The sequence below is a fragment of the Rana temporaria genome, chromosome 5 (assembly GCF_905171775.1).
Source record: "Rana temporaria chromosome 5, aRanTem1.1, whole genome shotgun sequence".
In the NCBI taxonomy this organism is placed as follows: Eukaryota; Metazoa; Chordata; class Amphibia; order Anura; family Ranidae; genus Rana; species Rana temporaria.
Genome location: NC_053493.1, coordinates 332722759 through 332747573, shown reverse-complemented (window position 1 = coordinate 332747573; position 24815 = coordinate 332722759). Strand labels below are relative to the sequence as shown.

The 24815-nt window shown below is 42.3% G+C and overlaps 1 protein-coding gene across 3 annotated transcripts in view; it reads right to left on the bottom strand.

Moving 5' to 3' along the window:
* Nucleotides 1-24815, bottom strand: part of TRIM55 (tripartite motif containing 55) — a 202556-nt gene that overhangs the window by 175908 nt on the left and 1833 nt on the right. For all 3 annotated transcript variants that reach the window (XM_040354332.1, XM_040354331.1, XM_040354333.1), the window contains exon 2: nucleotides 21370-21551. In XM_040354332.1, coding sequence (XP_040210266.1) covers nucleotides 21370-21551 — 182 coding nt within the window. The remainder of the gene's footprint in view (nucleotides 1-21369; nucleotides 21552-24815) is intronic.

Sequence of the window (24815 nt, the reverse complement as noted above, 5' to 3'; positions counted from 1 at the left end):
AGGTAATAAAGGCATTACAGAAGCTTTTGCCTGCAAAGCAGTCAGGAAACTCCAGAGATTCCAAAGTAAAGGAACCAATCAGATGTCTGACCACATCCACTATCTCCAACTCAACACATGCATGTGGAAATAAGGAGAAACTTGAACCTTTAAGCAGAGATTTACTGAATACACCAAAGAAACAATTGAAAGCACTTCCCTTGGCATCGGGTTCCACTGTACAGGGAAGAAATGTACAACAGCCCTTGAGACATCTGTACCGAGTGTAATCTTGGGCATCGTAGAATGAAGAGAGGAATACAAGGCTAGCCAGTTGTATCTGAAGCCTTCACCACTTCCAAGAAACTTCCATCTAAACTGAAATAGTGGAAGAAATCTAGGGGGCTCAAGTAACTATGCTGTACCAAGACTTCTACAGCAAGCACCTGAATCACCTGCTCCTTTGAGAACTGAAGAATGTGGGGACTTGGAGATTTGGGGCATCAGGGAAGAGAAGTTACCCTATGATGGTTATCTATTAATCATCTGTCCTTCAAACCCTTGGTTGTCAAACAACCGTTGTAACACTGGCCATTGTCTGTTCCTGACCCCCAGAGGTCTACCAAGAGATATTTTTTTGTGGGCACCAACACAGAACAGGAGAGGCAAACCCCTGGTTCCCATAGCCTCTTAAAATTATCTACCACCAAAGGGTGTACATCCTACCGTGTTTCCCCGAAAATAAGCCCGGGTCTTATATTAATTATGCCAACAAAATACACAGTAGGGCTTATTTTTAGGGTAGGTCTTACCATGTAATGTGCTGTCTTCTCTCCCCCACCATCTCCCTGCCTGTCAGGAATCCCCAGTGTGAACTGAGTTAAAATGCTTGTACAATCCTATAATCCACTCTATTACAGTAGTATATAATGTACAATGTGTGCGTTTCTGTAATATAATTGTGCCAAATACATTTGTTATAGCGCCGCTCTGCACTTCTGTTACCCGCCGGAGCTCTCTTTCCTGCAATTTTATTACAGAAACACACACATTGTACATTATAAACTACTGTAATATAATGGATTATAGGATTTTACAAGCATTTTTTAACTAGGGCTTATTTTTGGGGTAGGGCTTATATTGCAGCCCTCCTGGAAAATAACGCTAGGTCTTATTTTCAGGGTAGGTCTTATTTTTGGGGAAACAGGGTATGCTGCAGTCAGTATGTCATCACTTAGTTTAGAAGCAAAAGATCCATCTGAGCCCATGGAGATAAGGGTTAAGAAACAGATTCAATACCCATGAGACTGACATACAATTGACAAAACCAATTGTGGAGGGAATGGTTTTGAAGAAGCCACCAACACTGTAAACAGGTTCACTAGGTATAAGTTCAATATCATACCAGTAAGTGACAACCCATATCCTATACTCAACACTCCATGGGTATAGGGTAAGTTAATCTGTGAATAAAAATTCTGTTTTTTGGGGGAAAAACCCTTTCAGTGGAGGGGAGTGTGAAGGCTTGACTAATAGCCCCTTCAGGGGGTGGGAACCACACAGTTTTCTTTCTCTCCCTAGGGATCAACAGCGCAGGAATAGAGATGAGAGAACGACTTTGTTAGGGATATATTTGGATATAGAACTGTGGACCATGATGCTAGGAGGAAACCCATTAGGCACGGGAAGAATTTAGGGAGCTAGCCAGGGAGATCCTATAAACCAGACTAGGGAGAGTGAGGAGATTGTAGGCAGGTTATGGTTATTTCTGAGGATTTTAAAAATAATAAAATTTATGCTTGGCAGAGCACAGGAATCACCAATAATAATATGGATGAGGAAGCCATTGTGGATTCACAACAATCATCAAGAACCTTGGAAGTCATAGCAAAGAAGGATACTATTAAACAAAGTACCAATAGTAAAAAACCAAAGCTTGATCAGAGCTCATCCAATCAAGCTCGAGGTATTGGTACGAATATTGGTAAAAAAGATCATTATGCCTCTCAACAGGCATCACCTGGACCTTCAAGGCAGGAGAGAAATGGCCAACAATATGGTCACCAATATCAGTCCCCTCGGACTCCACAATTTTATGGGAGGAAGGATCAGTGGGACTATCCCCCACATCAGAATTACCAACAGTGGCCCCATCACCCGCCCCCTTTGGGATATTATCCAGGACCTGAATATGGACATATGGGTAACAGATTCCAACCCTTGGCAGAGGATTACCATAATGGTTATTACTCTCAACAGCCTTTTTTAGGGCATCGGGGGAGGGGAGGGAGAGGCGGGACGCCGAAGAGGTACCCACAGACCAGGAACAACAAGGGAGGAGACAAGCATGCTACTCCGAAATTTCCGCAAAGAGGACCAGAAATCTATCAAAGAGAAGACGGGGATGCAGGGCAGGGCGAAGGAAACAATCCCAGAAAACGAATGAGGGAAGTGGAAGCATAGGAATATTTAACCTGAGTAAGGTAGCGTTGAGCCCGAAAGAGCTCAATGTCCTCAATACGGGTTTAAAATGTGCCCCTAGAAAAACGATGAACAAATTCGATGTGTACATGGACACACAGAAATTCATCAGGACTCTTAATTTAAAGAAATATTTCTTGAGCCACCCTGTAACGTCTTCTATGAATAGTACCATTGTGACAACGAAAGTAGATAGTGGACTTAAGAATAAATCATTATTCAATCCCCAGATTTCCAATAATCATTTTATTGAGGTCTTCAAACAGTTGGTACTCAAAGATATTGAGGAATTACCTCTGAAAAAAGGGGTTAACCCCCGTTACATCAAAGAGGGTATTGAATCTTTGGAGGATAAGAAGGATATTGTGATCCGACCAGCGGACAAAGGGGGAGGGGTGGTAGTCCTGGACAAGGAGTTCTACTGTACCCAATTATCCCATATGTTGAGCGATACCTCCACATATAAAAAACTACCATCAGATCCTACTGAACCTTTTAAGGTACAACTTGATGCGTTGGTAGATTGGGGATATCACATTGGAGCTTTAAGTCTTAAAGAGAAAAAATACTTAGCTCCTTCAGCGTGCAGGATACCGGTGATCTATACTTTGCCGAAGATCCATAAGAATGAAACCATTCCACCTGCTCGTCCAATAGTCAACGGGATTGGATCAGTTACAGCCAGACTGGGAGAATATCTCGATAGGTTTCTTCAATTGAGTGTGCGGACCACCAAGGCATATCTGAAAGATACCACTGACCTGCTACAGTCCCTGGACAAAGTGAGCATCAAGCCTGATATAGACATCTTTTTGGTGATAGCCGACGTGGCGTCACTTTATACTATCATTCAGCATGATGATGCCGCACTGGCATTGAACTGGGCTCTTAGCAGGAGGGATGATTTATCGCACATTCAGAAGAGATTTATGGGACATGTATTAGAATTCTGCATGTCCCATAACTACTTCTGGTTCGATGGCTCTTTCTTTTCCCAGCAGGTTGGCGTGGCTATGGGGGCTAAGTTTGCCCCCAGCCTCGCCAACCTGTTTATGGCTGAGTGGGAGGACAGGCATGTTTTTCATAACCGGAGACCCCAATTATTATTTTATCGGAGGTTTATAGACGATATTTTATTTATATGGGAAGGATCACAACAAGAAGCACTCCAGTTCCTGGGAGAACTCAATAATAATTCCAATAATTTAAACTGGAATACACGATCAGTGGAAATACTGTCAATTTCTTGGATGTGACTATTCAAAGAGAAGGAAATAAATTAAAGACTAAAGTGTATTTTAAAACCACTGATCGGAACAGTTACCTGTCCATTAATAGTGGACACCATCCAGCGTGGATTAAAAATATCCCTAAGGGGCAATTTTTAAGAGTTTGACGCAACTGCTCAGATGTCACTGACTATCTCTCACAAGCACAAATACTCAAGAATAAATTTGTTCAAAAGGGATATGATGAGCCAGCTTTGAATACTATGATTGAAGACATTGCTGTTATCCCTAGAGATAAATGCTTGGAGAAGAAGGCAGAAGAGCCAAACAATAATCAACACCAATGCGGATTCCTGTCTGGGTTTCATGCCCAATATAGGGAGGTAGAGGCCATTTTTAAAAATCACTGGCACATCTTGGGTAAGGACAGACACCTTGCCGAAATTCTTCCGAGTCAACCACGATTCATCTACAGGAGGGCTCCTAATTTCGGTGATAAGGTGGTTCGTAAGATTTTAGATCCCCCAGACCAACAGGCCCTTAGAATAGATCTTAAAGGATTTTTCTCCTGTAGGAAATGCATCTGCTGTAGAACTGTACGAACAAGTAACAGGGGTAAACAACAGGTCATGAGTAGTGATGGGAAGAGTTTTTCTATTAAAGAATTTATTACGTGTAACTCTTCTTACGTAGTATACCTGATCTGGTGCCCCTGTGGGCTACTTTATGTAGGGAGAACCAAACGGTTATTGCGGATTCGAGTGGCTGAACACCTTGCGAATATTAAGAAAGGCTTCGAGTATCATAGTGTGTCAGTCCACTTTAAAGAAAAACATAACCAAGACCCCTCGTTAGCTCAGTTCTGCGGTATTGACTGTGTGTACCCTTCGTGGAGAGGCTCAAATAGGGTGAGAGACCTGTCGCAGCGCGAAACTCAATGGATCTTCCTGTTAAAAAGCCATTTTCCGAGGGGACTAAACATAGAACTGGATGTGAATTGCTTCATTAGCAATGCCTAAATTATGAGCAATAGATTTGAGACATGCGTTTTTACATATATAGGATGATCATGAGCTATGTTTATATAAGGGGGCCAAACAACTGGGCTACCCGTCATGATCAGAGTTTTGATGAGTGCATGCATATGGGGATGATGTAGTACACCCACTTACGTCTAAACCAGAGCATTTATTTGTTTTACTAACGTATATTTATACACATGTCATTTACAGCTCATGGCCCAGTTTATTATCTTTTTCCAGTATTCATTTTAATATAATGTTTTTAATATAATGTTTTTAAATAATTTTAATATTTTTAAAAATATATGTATTATTTTATATATATTGTTTATTCCTATTAATATCTTTTAACTAATATTTTTATGCATTTTTAATATGGATAACAATATATGCAACTCTTTTATATACAATTTTTAGAATATCATTTATATTTTGTATATACACTTATTGTCTAGAGATGTGTTTGTAGATTTTAGAGTGCTATATAATATATATTTTATATATGTATACATGTCATTCATAACTATACACACCATTAATTGGCTGGCTCTTGTGCTTAAATAATGAGAGCCAATGTACTCTGTGTTTCTGAATTTATACTGCTATACTCTGTATGCATAGACCTAGAGGTAACTTGTGGTCATAGGGACATCCGAAAAGCTGACAGTCAGCAATATTTGGTTTTCATCCCTCCATTATGGAATACACTGCAGGCAGGTTGAGTGTCATACCCCAGTTTAACCATCGGGGTTAGACATTACATTCGATACTAGGCAGTGGGATGTGGTGTAATACACCGACGTCGCCACTGAGGGCCTCCACCACGTTGGAAGAATGCCAGCTACAGCGTCATGACGATGATGCTGCTCTGATTGGATGAGCGGATCAGCTGCATGTTAGCATGGTTGGGAGGAACGTAAGTCCACTCAGCTGCAGCTTGTTAACATCAGTAGGCACGCATCAACACAAGGGGGGAGGGAGGACCCTGGCAACTATATAAAGCGGCACTAGACAGCTGGTAAGTAACCCCATGAAGAAATCATTTCGATGAAACATGTCGGGGAGTGATTACTGAAGTCACAACCGCACACCTTAACTTTCTAAGCTTGAACGTGGAATGGTCTAATCTGCCACCAGCTCAATTACCTAAGCAGCGGCTCCAGTACACCTGCACAAGGGCTGTGAGTAACACTTGGGCTATTCGTTGGTCCGCTGTGACCACTAGTTCACCTGGAGGATATCTTTATTTTTTGTTTTACACCGTGTCAGTTTTTGAATTTATACACTGCTTGTAACAAGAGTTACCTTTGTGAGTGCATTCTTTGGGAGATTTGTAGTGTGTTATTAAAAGTTGTGTTACAGTATCACACTATTGTGCTCTCTTTTTCTAATTTGCATATGGCTGTTATCTTGGAGTTTTCTTTTTGCTTCGGATCTCCATCTGTTTAACTGAATGCTCCACTCTATATGAAAAGAAGGAGTTCTATCAACTAAACTGAGGGGGTCAGTTAACAAGCCTGTGTGCCTAAACACGAAAGTGTCAGGCCATTTGTTGCGGTGAGTTTGCATTTCTGATGGGTGGTGGAAGCACGCAGTCACTGTGGTGTGGTGAAAGCACTTATTGAAGATCGGGAAGGATTTTTTCTTTTCCTTTGCTCTCCATTTATGAACTATTTATATATATTTTTTTGTTCACTTAGACAGTTCATGGACTTTATTTGCCAACCTGGTATTTTTTGATGCGATTTTTGCACGGATTTTTGGACACTTATATATTGACTCACTTAGAGGGTGGATTATTTATTTATTTTTCACTATGTCACTGTACCAATATTATATTTGTTGATTTACATTTTCACTTATTTTTTGGAGCGCTGTTTAATATCACATTTGGCACCTTATTTATAATAGGTATCACTGTATTTGCATATTAACTATTTTGGATTCTATAATTTTTAAAGCAGCAGCTCTTGCATATTTATTAATTTATTCATTTATTTTATAAATATCACTAGTGTTCACATTTATTCTCCAGCTACGCGCAGTGAGGGTGGCTCACATTAGACGGCCCTTATCTCCACCCCTTTTTTCTAAGGTTATGGTTATTGCTGACCTAGTTGGGAAGGTTGGGGATAATTGTGTTTCCTGGGGATTTCTTGTGTCTGATATCCCAGTCCTGTGTGATATAAAAGGGACAGAGGCCCAGACCCTGGGGATGGCTTCCTATGGCCCTTAAAAAACAGAAGCTGATTGCTTTCTATGCAGAGTTGCACCAGATCTTGGACTCTCCAGTTTTGGTAACTCAACCCCATGGAGTTCTTAAAGGAACAGTGCACCATACATTTCAATGCAGGCTAATAGGCTTGAAATCCCACAAATCCCTGCACTGGGCAAATTAAGAGGAAAAAAACAGCTATCAGCCTGTCAGGACCACAGCCATCAGGAGAGGAGCTAAGATGACCTGTTGCTGTGCCTTCTCACCTCCACCAGGGAGAGAATATGGACCTGCATCTGAGTCTGCCAAAGCTGCCTTCAAAGACTGAGTATGAGAGAGAGATTTGCTACATCTTCAGGATCGGACCTGGGACTACAGCCTGTTTGAGAATACAGGACCCAGCTTATGGAATCTGCAGACCGCCTGCCAGGGAGTTGTGAGCTGAACTACATGTCCTAAATGCATGCAACACACTATAAGCCCAAATAGAGACTTCTTCTATTTAGCAGCCTATCTCTTATCATCTACCCATACTCTTAAAGAAACAGTGCACCCTCTAAAGTAGGGCCCCACTACAAATCGGCCAATGTTAATTACTGGGCACCATGTACTTTCTATCTCCACCCGCTTTTGAGGTTGTATGCACATGGTGTATACCAGGACCATTTATATTCCTCTGAATTGGTTAATGCCATTTAGACGGGCAGGCTAGGGGGGGCAAATTACTTTCAGTTCACGCTCCTTTTCCGCCTTGCGGCTCCCATGCTGGCAGGAGCAGCGGTGACTAACTACTATGCTTTGACAGATGATTCCGAGGGGGCCAGGTTGGGCACTTAGCATTGTGGGTGTGATTTTTTTATCTGTTAATTAATTTTAATAAAACAGATTTACGCAATGAAGTCTTCTCCTGATTGATTCCTCTCCTGTTTGGGCGTGAGGTGTCTTGCACAGATTAACCTTGGAAATTGCCACACACATTCAGGCTGTGATCCAGCTATTTTTGCCGTAGCTCAGTGTAAGCTTAGGTGGTCAACACCATCTGGTGAGTTGGTCCCAGAAGGGCACGGGGCACCAATTACAGAGTGAAATAAGATTTGTGTTGGAGTGGCACGGATTATCACACTTAATTTAAGAAGATTTGCAGCGCTTTGGCACTTTTATTGCACTTGCACTTTATATGAAATTGTATATCATTATGTATGATTTTGTGATTTATAGATTATATATTATAAGGGTTTACATTGGGGCAGTACAGCTCTTATTTACCAACGTTTAATGCCATTTAGAGACTCACATTACTTGGTTGTAGTTAAACCTAATATAGCCATTTTGATTGCCAGTTAGTGGGTCACAGAATAGTGTCCTTCATTCTGTGCGATTATCTGTTTGTTGAGTTACAGCTTGTTTGCTTGTGTTGCCATAATACATCCAGCTTTTAGTCTTTGACCAAGTATGTCAGTTTGGAACGAGCAGTTAAGAGAGTTGCTCTACATGTGTGATTAGGTTGTTTTTCATGGTTATATTCAGCTTCTAGTCCCCCATAACACTAAAGCCTCATACACACGACCTAGTTTCTTGGCAAAAACCAGCAAGAAACTTGCTGGGAGATATTTTTTTGCCGAGGAAACCGGTCGTGTGTACATTTTCGTCGAGGAAACTGTCGAGAAACTCGACGAGCCAAAAAGAGAGCATGTTCTTTATTTCCTTGACGGGAATGGAGAAAATTGGCTTGTCGAGTTCCTCGATAGCCTAACAAGGAACTCGACGAGCAAAACGATGTGTTTCGCCCGTCGAGTTCCTCGGTCGTGTGTACGAGGCTGAACATATGCCAATACTAGTAACAACTCAAGATTAAATATTACATGATGATACAATATTGTAGTGGTGGATGTGGGAAAAACAGATCTAAAAACAGATCAAAAAATTCATAAAACATAAAATTGAATCATTTATACCAAGTAAACGCACAATAATGAACAAAACATATTGCCTCGCTTACACAAATAAGGATGAGTCAGAAAAGACCTTCTGGTTCAGCAGCCCAGATGGATCTCCACAAATATGAGTGGGAAAAGAAGGAAAAGTGGTTTAAATATCCAGAAAGAGCCCAGGACCCTGGTACATCAGCACATGGTGTATATATTCTATAAATATAGAAACAGTACTCCCATCAAAAAAGGCATCATGTCATAATTAAAGTGCCTCACATTGGGTTTCCGTCAGTTTCCATTATTGCTTGGACTGTTCCTGGGTGACCAAGTCATGTGCAAGGTTTTCCACTACCAATAGCATTTGCCCCCATTAAAATGCAATTACCATATGCGTTTGCCCCTTACTAAAGATATATACTGTATATATAAAAAAATTTTTTTACAGTATCCTCAGTATATTTACAGCAAAGTACCAAAAGAATGTGAAGCCTGGAATAGATATGATTTTCTCAATATCCTTTGAAATTATTCTAAAGTGGGGTAAACTGCATAATTAGACTGCAATCATCCATTTCTGTTTGCTGAGTATCGACACTTATACAAAAGGTTATTTTCCACATGGTGTATGAAAGCCTTCATATGAGCACTGGGGTCAAAGATAGGAGTTCAGCAATGTTAAGTGAATGCCCAGGATGAGATACCCTGACAATATACTCAGTAGGTGGAAAAAACATAATTTGACAGCTGGTGTAGTAGACATCTGCTATGTGTGAGAGACATAGGCTATGCTATCATTATGACTCATGATAACATTTTTGTAACGGAAAAGTACACATAACAAGCCAATTACCACCTCAGTGGTGTTTCTTCATAATTTCCATCTTTTTTTTTTCTTTGGATGGTGACACTTGCTGTTTCTGTATTACTTTCTTGTCTACTTTTTTCTGAGATGAAATATTGTAAGTTTCTGTTGTGACATACACAGTATAAAATGTCATATAAAGAAGCAGAAAGGGCTTACAAATCTCTGTTAGATTCCAAAAGTGCTGGTTCCTCTGGGCTGCCCACAGCATTCTTTTAATGAACAGGATCACTTATGGTCTTAAACCACTAACTGCCCAGGCCTATTCTGGCATTTCTCTCATACATGCAAAAAAGCTGCATTTTTTTGCTAAAAAAATTATTTAGAATCCCAAAACATTATATCTATATTTCAAAAAATTTTTTAGGAAAAAATACACTTTAATGAATTGTAGGCACACACACACACAATATAATACCCACTTTTGGGTTTGTTAAATTTAAAAGATAATGTTGTTGTGAGTAAATACATACCAAACATGGCACATGTTACTATTGTGCACACCCGTGGAATGGCAATAAACTATGGTACATTAACCACTTGCTTACTGGGCACGTATACTCCCTTCCTGCCCAGGCGAAATTTCAGCTTCCGGCACTGCGTCGCTTTAACTGACAATTGCGCAGTTGTGAGACGTGGCTCCCAAACAAAATTGATGTCCTTTTTTCCCCACAAATAGAGCTTTCTTTTGGTGGTATTTGATCACCTCTGCGGTTTTTATTTTTTGTGCTATAAACAAAAAAAGAGCGACACTTTTGAAAAAAACCCCACTATTTTTTACTTTTTGCTATAATAAATATCTCATTAAAAAAAAATATATATATTTTTTTCTCAGTTTATGCCGATACGTATTATTCTACCTATTTTTGGTTAAAAAAATCGAAATAAGCGTATAGTGACTGGTTTGCACAAAAGTTATAGAGCCTACAAAATATGGGACATAATTATTTATTTATTTTTTTACTAGTAATGGCGGTGATCTGCGATTTTTATTGGGACTGCGACATTATGGCGGACGCATCAGACACTTTTGACACATTTTTGGGACCATTCACACTTATACAGCGATCAGTGCTATAAATATGCACTAATTACTGTACAAATGTGACTGGCAGTGAAGGGGTTAACACTAGGGGCCGAGGAAGGGGTTAAATGTGTAACCTGGGAGTGATTCTTACTGTGGGGGGAGGGGACTGACTGGAAGAGGTGACCGATCTGTGTCCCTATATACAAGGGACACAGCATCGGTCTCCTCTCCCTGACAGGACGTGGAGCTCTGTGTATACACACAGAGCTCCACGTCCCTGCTCAGTTACTGGGCAATCGCGGGTGCCTGGTGGCCATCGCGGCCGCCGGGCGCGCGCACCCGTCGTGTTACTGGGAACACGATGCGCGTGCCCCTAGCGGCTGTGAAAGACAAGGACATCATATGACGTCCTGTCAGAACAATAGGACTATCGTGCCGCCGCCAATTGACAGCGGCCGGTAGTATAGTGGTTAAATTATCCATAGGTGAGAACTTAAAAGCCTTTACAGGCTACTAGTTTAACCACTTAGGGATCGGAAGGATTTGCTCCCTTAATGACCAGAGCACTTTTTACAATTTGACACAGCGCTGCTTTTACTAGTAATTGAGCGGTCATGCAATGCTGTACCCAAACAAAATTTGCGTCCTTTTTTTTCCCACAAATAGAGATTTCTTTTGGTGGTATTTGATCACCTCTGAGATTAAATTTTTTTGCGATATAAACTAAAAAAATCCAATAAACTAAATTTTAGTCATACATTTAGGCCAAAATGTATTTAGCCACATGTCTTGGGTAAAAAAATTAAAATAAGCTTGGTTTGGGCAGAAGTTATAGCGTCTACAAACTACGTTACATTTTCTGGAATTTATGAAGCTTTTAGTTTTTGACTGCCTCATTCAGAGATGAACCGAAAACCGAGTATATTGGCCATCAATCCCATGACTAAGTCTTTTATGACTAAACATGTCGGGGCGTGGCTGTGCGGCAACCATCTGAAGTGAACGTGTGACGTATCAAGGCCGATCAAGGAAGCGGAGATCCAGGAAGGAACAGCGGGGAGGTGGTGAGCGATCAGTGGACACCTTGACCAATATACTTGGTTTTCGGTTCATCTCTGAATGAGTGTTTGCTGTGCAGTGTATTGCTCTATTTTTTGAGATTCATGTGAATGCTATATTTGGAGATTTAAGTGTGTTATTAAACTGATTTTACGGTATCACGCTATTTTGAGCACTTCTTTCATTTACATGCAGAGCTTTCTGGCAGTGAATTGGTTGGAACTGGAATTATCTGCTATACCTACCAGTGAGGTATTTTTGTACACGTTTACACGCCGAACACGAGAGTGTAAGGCAATTTAAGTTGGTGAGTTTTGCATCTGACGGGAGAGGATTCACTGACACCGGGTGTGGTGGAAGATTGGAAGCTATTATCATTATTTTTTCACAAACCTACTTGATGTGATATATGGACTTATATCTAATTAATATTTAAACACATTTATATATATTTTTTGGAGTTTGTGCACATATTCACTTTTGTCACATGGTGATGTTTATGGACATTAGCATTATCTTTGAATACCTGTGCAAACGGATATTTCATCTTACATTGTTTACAGCGCTGCTTATATTTTATTACACACATTTTAGGGTTTTAGAATGTTTTTCACAATCTTTGTGGACAGCATACTGACAGGAATTGTACCAGCTGATTGGAGAAAAGCCAATATGATACCAATATTCAAAAAGGGACAGTGACAAATCACTGGGAACTTCAGGCCAGTCAGCCGAACATCAATCATTGGTAGATTATTGGGGGGGATCATAAGGGACAATATCCAAGAATTTACTAAGGAAAAATATATTTTAAGTAGTCATCAGCATGAGTTTACAAAGGGTAGTTCTTGCCAGACCAATCTGTTAACATTCTATGAGAAAGTTAGTTGTCATCTAGACAGAGGAAGGTCCATGGATTGAGTCTATCTGGATCTTGCAAAGGCATTCAATACAGTCCCCCATAAGCGCTTAATCTGCAAGCTGAGGTCTGCAGACGTGGACAATGTTGTTCTTGGGTTAAAAACTGGTAACAGGGGTGTGTTCAAAGGGTGGTGATAAATATTGTGTACTCAGACTGGTCTGGAGTGATAAGTGGAGTACCCCAGGGTTCTGTCTTGGGACCAATTCTATTAAATGTATTCATAAATGATATAGAGGAATAGATAAATAGCTCAATCTCTGTTTTTGCAGACGACACAAAATTAAGCAATAACTTCACATCAAGATATGGAAATTTTACAGTAAGACCTGAACAAAATAATGGAGCAGGCAACTACATGGCAAATGAGGTTTAATGCGGAGAAAAGTAAAGTAATGCACTTGGGAGCAAAAAAAATAAATGCAAACTACTCACTAGGGGGAGAACTGATGGGGGAATCAAGGATGGAGGAAGATCTGGGGGTCCTATTAGATGACAGATTGAGCAATGGCATGAAATGTCAAGCTGCAGCTACCAAAGCCGGCAGAATATTAGCATGCATAAAAAAGGGATACTGTATACTCCAGGGATAAATCTATAACTCCACCACTCTATAAAACATTGGTTAGACCACATCTGAAGTATTCTGTCCAGTTCTGGTCATCAGTCCTCAAAAGGGATGTGCTGTAACTGGAGAGAGTCCAAAGAAGGGCAACAAAACTAATAAGGGAACTGGAGGACCTCCAATATTCGTGTGTACGAGGCTTTAGGCTACTTGTACACTAGACAATTAGCTTGTGTTTTCCAATCCCGGCACTTTTAGTGCACTTGGGAGGCACAGATGCAGACTCCAGCCCCACAGACTGCATCCTTCAAAAGTCTATGGCAGACTAAAAAATGCTGCGGCTAAACAGGACTAAAAGCTGTACTGAGTGGTATTCACTTTTTGCACCATATTTATTCAGGGATATACACCCAGAATCAGAGGCGGCTCTCTAATTAGGCAAATGAGGCGGCCGCCTAAGGCCTCGCACTCACAGGGGCCTCGTGGCCGCCTCATTTGCCTCTGCTCGATTAATGGATGGACAAACAGGCAGGACCAGGGGCCATCTGTAAAAGCCATGCGGGCAGCCATCGGGCACACAAAGCAGCTGAGCTGCTCCTTCACCCCACGCCGCTCGCCTGGCATCTCTGCATCTGGCCGGCTGCCCTTTTGACTTTTTGTGCAGGGAAGCTCCGGCGGATGGATCCCACCCCAGCGCCTGCTTCAGTCTGGCCGGCCGACCGCCCAGAGAGAACGTGAGGACACTGCCGTGCCGCCCTCCTGTGTGCCTGGATAGGAGGAGTGGCGGGGACAGCTGCACATGGAGGAACCGATCTTTGCATATTCCTCCTGCAGCGCCTGAATGACCGCTTCTTCTACGGGCGTTCATTGGCTGCAGAAAGAATATGGAAAGATCAGTTCCTCTATGTGCAGCTGTCCCCGCCGCTCCTCCTATCCAGGCACACAGGAGGGCGGCACAGCCGGCAGGGTATTCACGTTCTTTCTGGGGGGCCAGCCAGGCTGCAGCAGGCGCTGGGATGGGATCCATCCACGGAGCTGAGTCCTCCTATCCAACTTCTTTTACTGACCCCGTGCTCCCTGGTTCCTCCCAATTCTCCCTGCATACCCCCTATGTTTCCCCTGGTTCTCCCCCCAGTGCTCTGATTCCCGTGCTCCCTGGCTCCCCCACTGTGCTGTCCAGTACCCCCCACTGCTCCCTAGCTCCCCCCATGCCCCCCCCTGTGCTGTCCAGGTCCCCCACTGCTCCCCAGCTCCCCCCACTTCACTGCGCTGTCCAGTCTCCCCACTGCTCCCCAGCACCCCCTCTCCACTGTGCTGTCCAGTCTCCCCACTGCTCCCCTGCTCCCCCCCTCCACTGTGCTGTCCAGTCTCCCCACTGCTCCCCAGCACTCTCCCCCCCTCCACTGTGCTGTCCAGTCTCCCCACTGTTTCCCAGCTCCCCCATGCTCTCCCCCCACTGTGCTATCCAGCCCGCCCCCCCACTGCTCCCAGCTCCCCCATGCTCTCCACCCCCCACTTTGCTGTCCAGTCATCGCCCCCCCCCACTGCTCTCCACCTCCCCCAGTACTATGTGCTCCCTGGCTCGCCCACAATGATATCCCCCCCACAGTGCTCTCTGATCTTCCCATACTCTCTGACCCCCGTGCTCCCTGGCTCCCCCCAACAGTGCTCTCCAGCCCCCCAGAGCTCTCTGTTCCCCCCGTGCTCCCTAACCCCCCAGTTCTACCTGCACCCCCAATGCTCTCTGCCCCTTGTGTTGTCCAGTTCCCCCGGTGCTCTCTGCCCCCCCCCCGTGCTCCCTTGCTCCCACTGTGCTTTCAACTTTCCCCATTCTCTCTAGCTCTCCAGCCTCCACAGTGATCTCCAGCTCCCCCCCTTGTGCTTTCCAGCCCCTCCTTTTCTCCCTGGCTCCCCCCATGCTCTCCACCCTACTCCACCAGCTCCCCCCCAGTGCTTTCCAACTCCCCCCACTTCCCCTGTGCTCCCTGGCTCCCCCCATGCTCTCCAACACACTGTGCTATTCAGCTCCCCCGGTGCTCTCCACCCCCCACCTTCCCTATGCTCTTCTGCCCCTCCCCCAGTACTCTCTGGCCCCTATGCTCTCCATCACCCCCCCCCATGCTCTCTGCCCCTCTCTCCCCCTCCCTCTCTCTCCGTCTCCCTCCTTCTCCTCCCTTCCCCTTTTCCTCTCTCCCTCCCCCTTCCTCTCTCTCCCTCCCCCTCCCTCTCTCTCCCTCCCCCTCCCTCTTTCTTCCTCTCTCCCCCCTCCCCTATCTCCCCCTCCCCCTCTCTCCCCCCTCCCTCTCTCTCTTCCCCTCCCCCTCTCTCCCCCTCTCCCTCCCTCTCTCTCTCTCTCTCCCTCCCTCTCTCTCTCTCCCTCTGCGCAGGAATTTCCCCACTCTCCCTCCTCCGTGGATGTGGAATTATTCAGTGACACCCCCTTCCCATTCTCCCAAGGCACAGGGGAAAATCCTAGAGGGGTTGTCACCTTGCTGGGTCCCAGATGTTGTATTGGCTGCATATGTCTGATGGGTGAGGAGGGTGCCCTGGAAGTGGTGCTGATCACCTGTGTGCTAGATCCACGCATCTTTACTTGCTTGAATTTTTTTATCCATTATAGGCGTGAGTGGGGCCTCGTGTCAAAATTTTGCCTGAGGCCTCACAAAGCCTAGAGCCGCCTCTGCCCAGAATGCAGATGTTCTGCATTTCAGAATACATGCCTGAACACACACCTGCATTCTGGGAATATTTCCTTGAATGCATAGGGCCTTGCATGCTGAAATAAGCCTCCTATTGACTTGACTTTACTTTGATAGGCTATGGGCAGGGGGGTGGATTCTGCACCTGTGCCTCCCGGGTGCACTAAATTGCAGAGATTGAGTGCACACAGGTTAAACACCTTGAGATTCATTTACTAAAGACAAGGCAAATGCAGTTGCTCCATAGCTTAGTACATGAGGTAAGGCTTCACTTTGCAAAGAGTACCCAGTCACAAGCACAGAAAATAAATAAAACAGCATTTTTTTCTTGCACATGATTGGATGATAGAAGTCAGCAGAGTTTCTGCTCATTTACTAAGCTCTGGAGTCTTTTTACCTTTAGTAAAGCAACCCCCTAGTGTGCAAGTGGGAGAAGAGAGTTACCGCTCCAGGTGGGTATGCTGAGCAATCAATGACTTCTCAGGAGATCAAGGGTGCTGGCAATGCACGAGGCAAATGGTAGAGGCTAGGAAATGGACAGCCGCACTCCAGAAAACATTGAAGGTTGTCTTTATTGTAAAACAAATGGAAAATGCACTACAAAGCACAGCAAAAATAGGGATGGTAGCCTACGCGTTTCACACTATCGGTTAGTGCTTAATTATGGTTAACATGTAAGTAAAAACACTTCAAATATATGTGATCTATGCAAAAGACATGTGATCAATATTGACCACTAACAAATGAGAACCAATAAATGAAATGAACTCCCAGAAGTCAGTCAATGATTGTTATCACATGTGCACATGAGGGTATCCTAAAGACGATACTCTCACTCAAAAAACACACCAAAAACATAAACATGAAATATAAACATAAAATATATGTGTAAAAGTAACTGCTTACATAAGTTGGTGTATATGTATAAAATGTGCATGAAAATGCAGTGATCAATATATATATAATTGCTGCAGTTGCTGGAACTACACAATGTATATACATACATAGCAGGACCAAGCTGCAACAATATATAAACTATTGTAGTAAATAGTAAACCAAGAAAAGAAAGGAGATAATTCTATATATATTATAATTAAAATGAATATATATGAGTGAAACATGTGTGAATATATATGTTAATAAATTGTGAAGGTATATGGATATAAATCTAGTCCGATGGACGCTATATGATATATAGTGAATAGAATTTAGGTGTTGTGTGTGATATAAAAATGATCACATTGTGGTGCAAACACAATACTGAATTTATCTAAATAAGTAAACAATTATGTATCAGGTGGAAACCACCAATTCAATAGTGTATTAAATATAGATAAACATGTAAATAGATAAAATTAAATGTAAAGTAAAAAGTGAAAAATAAATAAAGCTGACTTGTGCTAGATCACAATAAATATTGACGTAATGATGTGTAAGTAAACGCTTGAAAAATCTATTTTCGATGTGCATGTATATTAACAGGTGGATATGAATGCATGCTTGTGTGCAAGGTGGCTAAAAGAGACAACGCAAAACCGCTCCTGCTAATAGTTTTTCCTTGGGTAATACTATTAGCCATCTCACCTTTAGGACTAAGAACTTGTGTGTAGCTCTACAGTGACCCCAAAAGATACATTTACCCCAATCCACCTTTCATTGTTTATCTACCATCTACTGACCCCCAGAAATTTACTGATCCTCCCAGTTATTTTATCAAGGAATTTTTAGAACTTGGCTGGAATTGGCAAAGCATGTATTTTGTGTTTTCAAACCTGGCATACACTGCAATCTGCTGGGATGAAAAAAAAAAAAAAAAAAAAACTGACAGGCCGCTGTATTAACACAAGCGCTATTGGTGCAGTGATCTCTCCCACTGTACAATTGTATTATGACAAGGGGACTCCTCCCTACTCCCTCACCAGAATACACTGATCAGCGCTGTCAGCCAATGGCCAATAATTAGATGCTGGATTCCAGCATGTTCATTCAAGAAAAGGTGGTCATTAGACCAGCTTCTGTCAGACAGACTGCTGAACGCACTAACCAAAAGTTGTCCGGTTCCGTGTGTACCCAGCTTAGCAAGGAAAGGGCTAAACAATGACTCTGCAATGAATGGAAATGGAAATACAACATCAGAGCTAATGTTAGCCATGTTTTCATCCCAGACAGATACTTTGTAGATGTGGTAATTATGTCACAGGGACTGTCCTGTTCTGACCTGCATGGAGTCATCATGTATCAAGTGTAAAGTATTTGTCAAACCAATATGGTGTATATTCACCATGGCCATCAAGCATATTATATAACTCAAATGTTTTCCTCTCAGATTTCCTGTTATAAGCAGATTGTGAAACACAGAAACCCACAGCCTTCAGCATCACCTGTTATGTTTCAGCATGTCCTGTTTTCTGCAGACACCGCTGAATGTCTGTGAATTATATTAATTAATCTACAATCCAAAAGAATCAGGATAACACAAAGGGTCAAGAGGCAGCTGCCTAAATATAACTATCTCTCTTCTTTTTAAATATACATTATACAGTGCAAGGGTATTCAAGTACTGTAGGTATTTATCATTTTTTTCATATCCGACTCTTTTAGATTCTACTGCCTTTTTTCCATAGGTCACAAGGTCTTTCCTCAACCATCCCTAATTGCTCAGTTTAGGGCTGGCATGCAAAATGTGATGACACATGTTCAGAGCCAATTTGTACCCACATACTAGGGCCAATTAACCTACCAGAATGTCTTTGGGGTGTTGTAGGAATGCAGAGTACTCAAAGTTACCAAACAAACACACAGGAAGAGCAAACTTCATCCAGATGATGGCCAATATTCAAACCAATGACCTAGTGCTGCACAGCATACGTGTTAACCATTAAACCGCAGGGCTATATATTAGATAAAGTAAGCTGTTTCACAAAGTTAAAAAAAGACTGAATTACCATAATGCAATATACAACCACAGAAAATATTGATGAGAAAAAATATTTCCTAAAATTTCTGTTTATTACTTTCACCACTGTATGTGCTGTATAAAATGTATGTAGCCTCAGCTACATAAAGTACAGGGCTGTGTTCCCGTTGTGGGGTAGGAATTTCCTGTCCCACTCCCAGAACAAAATTGAGCCAGGCTAAGTGCTGCTCAGCCATTCACATATAATGAAAACAAACTGCCATAACACACAGATGACTTCGATTTTAAAAAAAAATTGCCGATTCCCCTAGACAAAATAGCATCCATCTAAGGTTAAAAATAATTTTTACGGTGAACTCACACTTTAAGCCGAGACTTTCAGAGAGAGTTGGGCTGATGATGTCACCACCTCTTACTCAGCCAATCAGAGGGAGCTTTGTAATAATAGAATACATTAATTAATAGAATACATTGCTTTCTCTAAATGGCTGAGCATGGCTGTGATAGACTCTACTGTGTTCCCCTTATGAGACTGTAAGTTTCGGCTCCAACCCGGAACATAGCCTGGTATGCTGTCTGTAGCCTCAGCTACATAAAGTTTATGCCACACATCCAGCAACCTCACATGTTAGTGAGGGACATAGTTTGCTTGGGCCAAGTTGGCCCAAACAAACTATGTAAAGTATATTCAAAGATGGAGTTCAGCTTTAAGCATACTTACCTTAGGGTAGCTCTGTGTCAGCATGGACAAGTAGAGAGCAGGATGTCATCACAAGCGAGGCCTGCATGTAGCAGTGGCAGTAAGCAATCTCGAAGCTGGCTCTAAAGGGACCCGCTCAATATGACAGCTGTTGTTCACTGTAGCATAGAGTGTAGTGTAGAGTGTAGTGTCTCCTGCCACTGTTCCAGCACGTGGCTGCACTTTATGTCGGGCGGGGGGGGGGGGGGTGTAACGCATTTCAAAGGTGTTCCTTCTTTGTTGGGATTGCTCACTACTGCTGCTACATACAGTCCTAGCTTGTGATGCCATCTTGCTCTCTACTTGTCCATGCTGAAACAGAGCTGTCTTAAAGCGCATTTTCACCCAAAAATGGAACTTCCGCTTTAAGGGAAGGTGACCCCCTGACATGACACATTTGGCATGTCATTATTTGGGGGGGGGAGCAGAAACCCTCTTTTTAAAGGGTTCCAGCTCCCACTTCCTCCCGGGGCTCCACTGCACCAGAAGGAAGTTCACCTCTCCCCCCTCCCCCTCGGCAATCATCTGGGACACATCACAGGTCCCAGATGATTGCACGTCCAATCACAGTGAAACCCCAGCCGGGTGCACACAGTGACAATGCTGGCACCGTGAAGAGGAGGGGGAGAGGAGCAGGGCTTCGTTCCCCCGCATTGCTGGACCGTGGGACAGGTAAGTGCAGTATTTGTAGCTACTGACTTTTAATTTTTTTTTTTTTTATTATTGGAACTCCACTTTAATGTATCTGTGCTTAATTTATAGAGTAGAGAAGAAAGAGGTTTTCACCATGTCAGATTGAACAGTGTAGTGGTCACATCCCTGGGATATATAGAACAAAGGCAAAAATCCCCCTTCAATAGGACTTTAAAGGCCACAAACACTGGTGTGTGTAGAACAATTGTTTATTGTTACATAAAAGAGATTCCAGATCAAACACAATGATCAATGTTAAAAAATTCATGGAGTGAATAAATGCTACTAAGTTTTTAATGGAATACCGTGCTCTTGTTCTTCAGCCTTCACAGGGAGCTTTGTATTCTATGAATGAAGAGACTGTGAAATCATTGGCCTACCTCTCCATCTCAGCCAATTAGAGGTCGTTTTGTATGCATTCAAAGAATACAAAGCTCCCTGTGAATGGCTGAGCAGCTCTCAGCTCAACTTGATTTTGTTGTGGGTGGGGTAGAAATTTCCCATCCTGCTGCTGAATCACAGCAATGTATACTGTATGTAGATGAGTGCTCACAGCAGACACATCTAGCAGTGAAGGTAATAATTAACTTAGACCAGCTAGTTAGACCAAACTATTTAAAACTCATTGAAGATGGAGATTGGCTTTAAAAAGCATATTAAAATAGTGCAAACAGTATGAAGTTCAAAACTGATATGCAAAATGTGGTAGCCTATAGCAAACAAACATAAATGACATTCCAGTTGTTTTAAATAAAAGAAAATCTAGTCGGTTGCCATGGGTTACCACACTTTATACTTTGCACTGATTTTCTTGTAAATCCACACAATGAACTGAAAGGCACACCATAACTACAACAGCTTTGCCCAGATACCAGTAATGCGAAATCTATAAAATGCACTGAATGGCTTGGGCCCTCATTGGTAAATATTTGGTTTAACAATTCCAATACGAGCCCCCAAAAATAAAACTTTAATAATAATTTTTACTCTTTATAGTAAACAATACAAGCTAATTATAACAAATGCAGGTACCTTGTAGATTTAGTTGATTCCTGCTTGTAAATATCAATGATATTTTCAACCAGCAAGTTTCTTTGCAAGCCATACACTCCATGTCGGTCCAGAACCACTTCATGTCTGCAGGATGGGCAACGGAAGCGACCTCCTGTGGCCACAGTGTTTCCTCCTCTGGTTGGTAAATATGGGTTGGAAGCCTATTTACATGAGAGTAAAACACCTTAATGTAATTTGCTTCTTACAGAATGTAAGCATTATACTTTCATAGTGCTCAGCTGTCTATGTATTAAAGAAAAATTTCAATAGTAGTGAAACCAAAGTGGCAATACTGAGCTGAGATATTGATGTTGTTTTATTTTTCTTACATTAGTGTAGTAAAAGCAGGAAAGGGCCTCAAATGGTCTCAAAATGAGATCTGTGGAGATGGTTGTGTACAGCTGAGAAAGGTGTGTTAATTACAGGCACTGTACTGCTATTTGCCCAGTCCTCCAACTGCTGCTGGTTTGTCTTTGTCTGAGCAACATTAGCTTGTTACTACACCTATTCCAAAAGTAATGTATGCTGGTAGATCTCTCCATAACCAAAAAATTGAGGTGTAGGTCGCAGGTCACGGAAGATCTCAGGTTAAGCTTTTCATGCCGAGCAGCAGATAATAACTATGGGAATATTTTAGTAACTACCTTCACTTCCCTCTGCTCTACTAACCCAGCTTGTTGGATGTCTCCAACATTTTGCTGACAATTGTGTACTTCCATCAACCTGTAGACCTATGTTGGGTGAATATATACTATATTGGTTTAATATTGATTGTCTTTGTTAAGCCTCGTACACACGGCCGAGGAACTCGACGGGCGAAACACATCGTTTTGCTCGTCGAGTTCCTTGTTAGGCTGTCGAGGAACTCGACAAGCCAATTTTCTCCATTCCCGTCAAGAAAATAGAGAACATTCTCTCTTTTTGGCTCGTCGAGTTTCTCGACAGTTTCTTCGACGAAAATGTACACCCGACCGGTTTCCTCGGCAAAAAATATCTTCCAGCAAGTTTCTTGCTGGTTTTTGCCGAGAAATTCGGTCGTGTGTACGAGGCTTAAGAAGTTATGAGGAAAGTGAGTTGCCATTTGAGCTGACCATTATTTAAATTCAAAAACAGGTAGAAAGGAAAAGTGAAAGTGTACCCGTAACAGCCAATCAGATATTTGCTTTAATTTATTACGTTAAAAAAGAAAATTAATCTACAAGAATTGGTTGCTTATCCAAGACCATTTAGGGGATCTTGATCGAGAATGAGATATTAGAGGGGTAAATAAGGGTCAAATAATTCTCAACACTGTCTATTGGTGCCAAGAATAGAGTGACATACAGTAAATACCGTATTTATCGGCGTATAACACGCACAGGCGTATAACACGCACCCTAACTTTAAAACTTTTCACAGCTCCCTGCGTATAACACGCAGGCACAGATTTCACTCTATGTTCAGGGTAAAAAAGTGAGTGTTATACCCCAATAAATACAGTAATCATAAAGTAAACTGAAATCCCTCATTACCACTCTACTTCCAGTGCAAATTGCCTACAGTCTATGCAGTACAGGTTCAAAAACTCATTAACCAATTAATTTTTGCTTAGACATATATGCCAACTGAAGGTTTTGGGACCCTGGTTCCAACATCTTGAGGATGCCTCTGACATAATATACTGTATACTAAATAATAGTTGATAAGAGCACACAATTTGAATTGTACACAGGTACATTGAATGTGACGAGTTAGGCCTCGTACACATGTTTTCCTCGACAGAATCCATCAAGAAACTTGGTTGCAGAGCTTTTTTGCCGAGGAAAATGGTCGTGTGTATGTTTTTCATCAAGAAAACTGTCGAGGAACTCGACGAGAAAAAAAGAAAAACTCGACGGGAGTCTCAATTTCCTTGTCGTGTTCCTCGTCTGGCTGGTTTTCAATGAGAAACACGTTCGTGTGTATGCTAAGAAACCCGCCAATGCTCAGAATAAAGTATGAGACGGGAGCGCACCTTCAGTAAAAGTTGCGTTTGTAATGGAGATAGCACATTTGTCAGGCTGTAACAGTCTGAAAAGTGCAAATCGTCTCTTACCAAACTTTAACTTAACACGCAGTAACATGAGATTAGCAAAAGCAGCCCCACGGGTTGTGCCAGTGAAATCGAACTTCCCCTGCCATTGTATGTGTTGTACGTCACCACGTTTGAGAATGAGGAGATTTGGTCTTGACAGTGTGTACGCAAACAAAGCTTGTCAAGTTTCTCCACAAGCCTGACAAGGAACTCGTCGAGGAAAACAATGTTTCATTTACGACGAGTTCCTCGGTCGTGTGTACAAGGCCTAAGGGACTTTTCATTTCTCACCCTTAGGTCCTGTACACACGAGCAGACATGTCCGATGAAAACGGTCCACGGACCGTTTTCATCGGACATGTCTGTTGGGAGCTTTTGGTCTGATGTGTGTACACACCATCAGACCAAAATCCCCGCGGACAGAGAACGCGGTGACATATACGACACCGACGTTCTCTAACACGCGAGTTCAATGCTTCCACGCATGCGTCGAATCAATTCGACACATGCGCGGGATTTCGGGCCGCTGGTTATACGTCATAACCAGCGGACATGTCCGATGAGTCGTACTAACCATCGGGCATGTCCAACGGACATGTTTCCAGCGGACAAGTTTCTTAGCATGCCAAGAAACTTTTGTCCGCTGGAAACCTGTCCGCTAGGCCAGAAAACTGTCCGCTAGGCCCTACACACGGTCAGACATGTCCGCGGAAACTGGTCCGCGGACCAGTTTCAGCGGACATGTTCGGTCGTGTGTATAAGGCCTTACTGTGAGATTTGGCTACAAAAATGTGACATGTCTTGCATACAATGGGCAACATAGACAGTTTTTTCCATGTACTTAGTAATGGCAGAGAGCAATAAAATCAGTAATATAATGTAGAAATAAAATTTAGTAGGAGATGTGCAAAAAACAAACACAATTTCCATTGATAATGCAATATACCCAAAATACATACTTATATTAATAAATATATTTTTACTGATCACTTGCCCAAAGTTGCCTCTTTATTTCTCCTGTTTGTAAATGTTGTTAAATAGATGTGTGGCAGTGTTTAAAATAGAACTCCAGATACATTTGTTAAAACAAAATGTTAAAATCAGAGATCACTGTTTACAACCTTTATCCATTTTTTTGTGTTGTCTGTGCCCCCACTAGTAACATTCCCCCTCACTTGCTATAACAGTGATAGTGGTAAAACAGGAATTGCAAAGTCTGTAAAGCTTTGGCATTTTATTAATTACTAGAAGAAAAACATTTTGGCTGGTGTGACAATTTTATGTGTCAGTATTATTATATATGTTTCTATTTCTGACAAGCTTGCTGATGTAAACTTAGAGATCCTTTCTCTAAGCTGCTGGTATGCTGCAT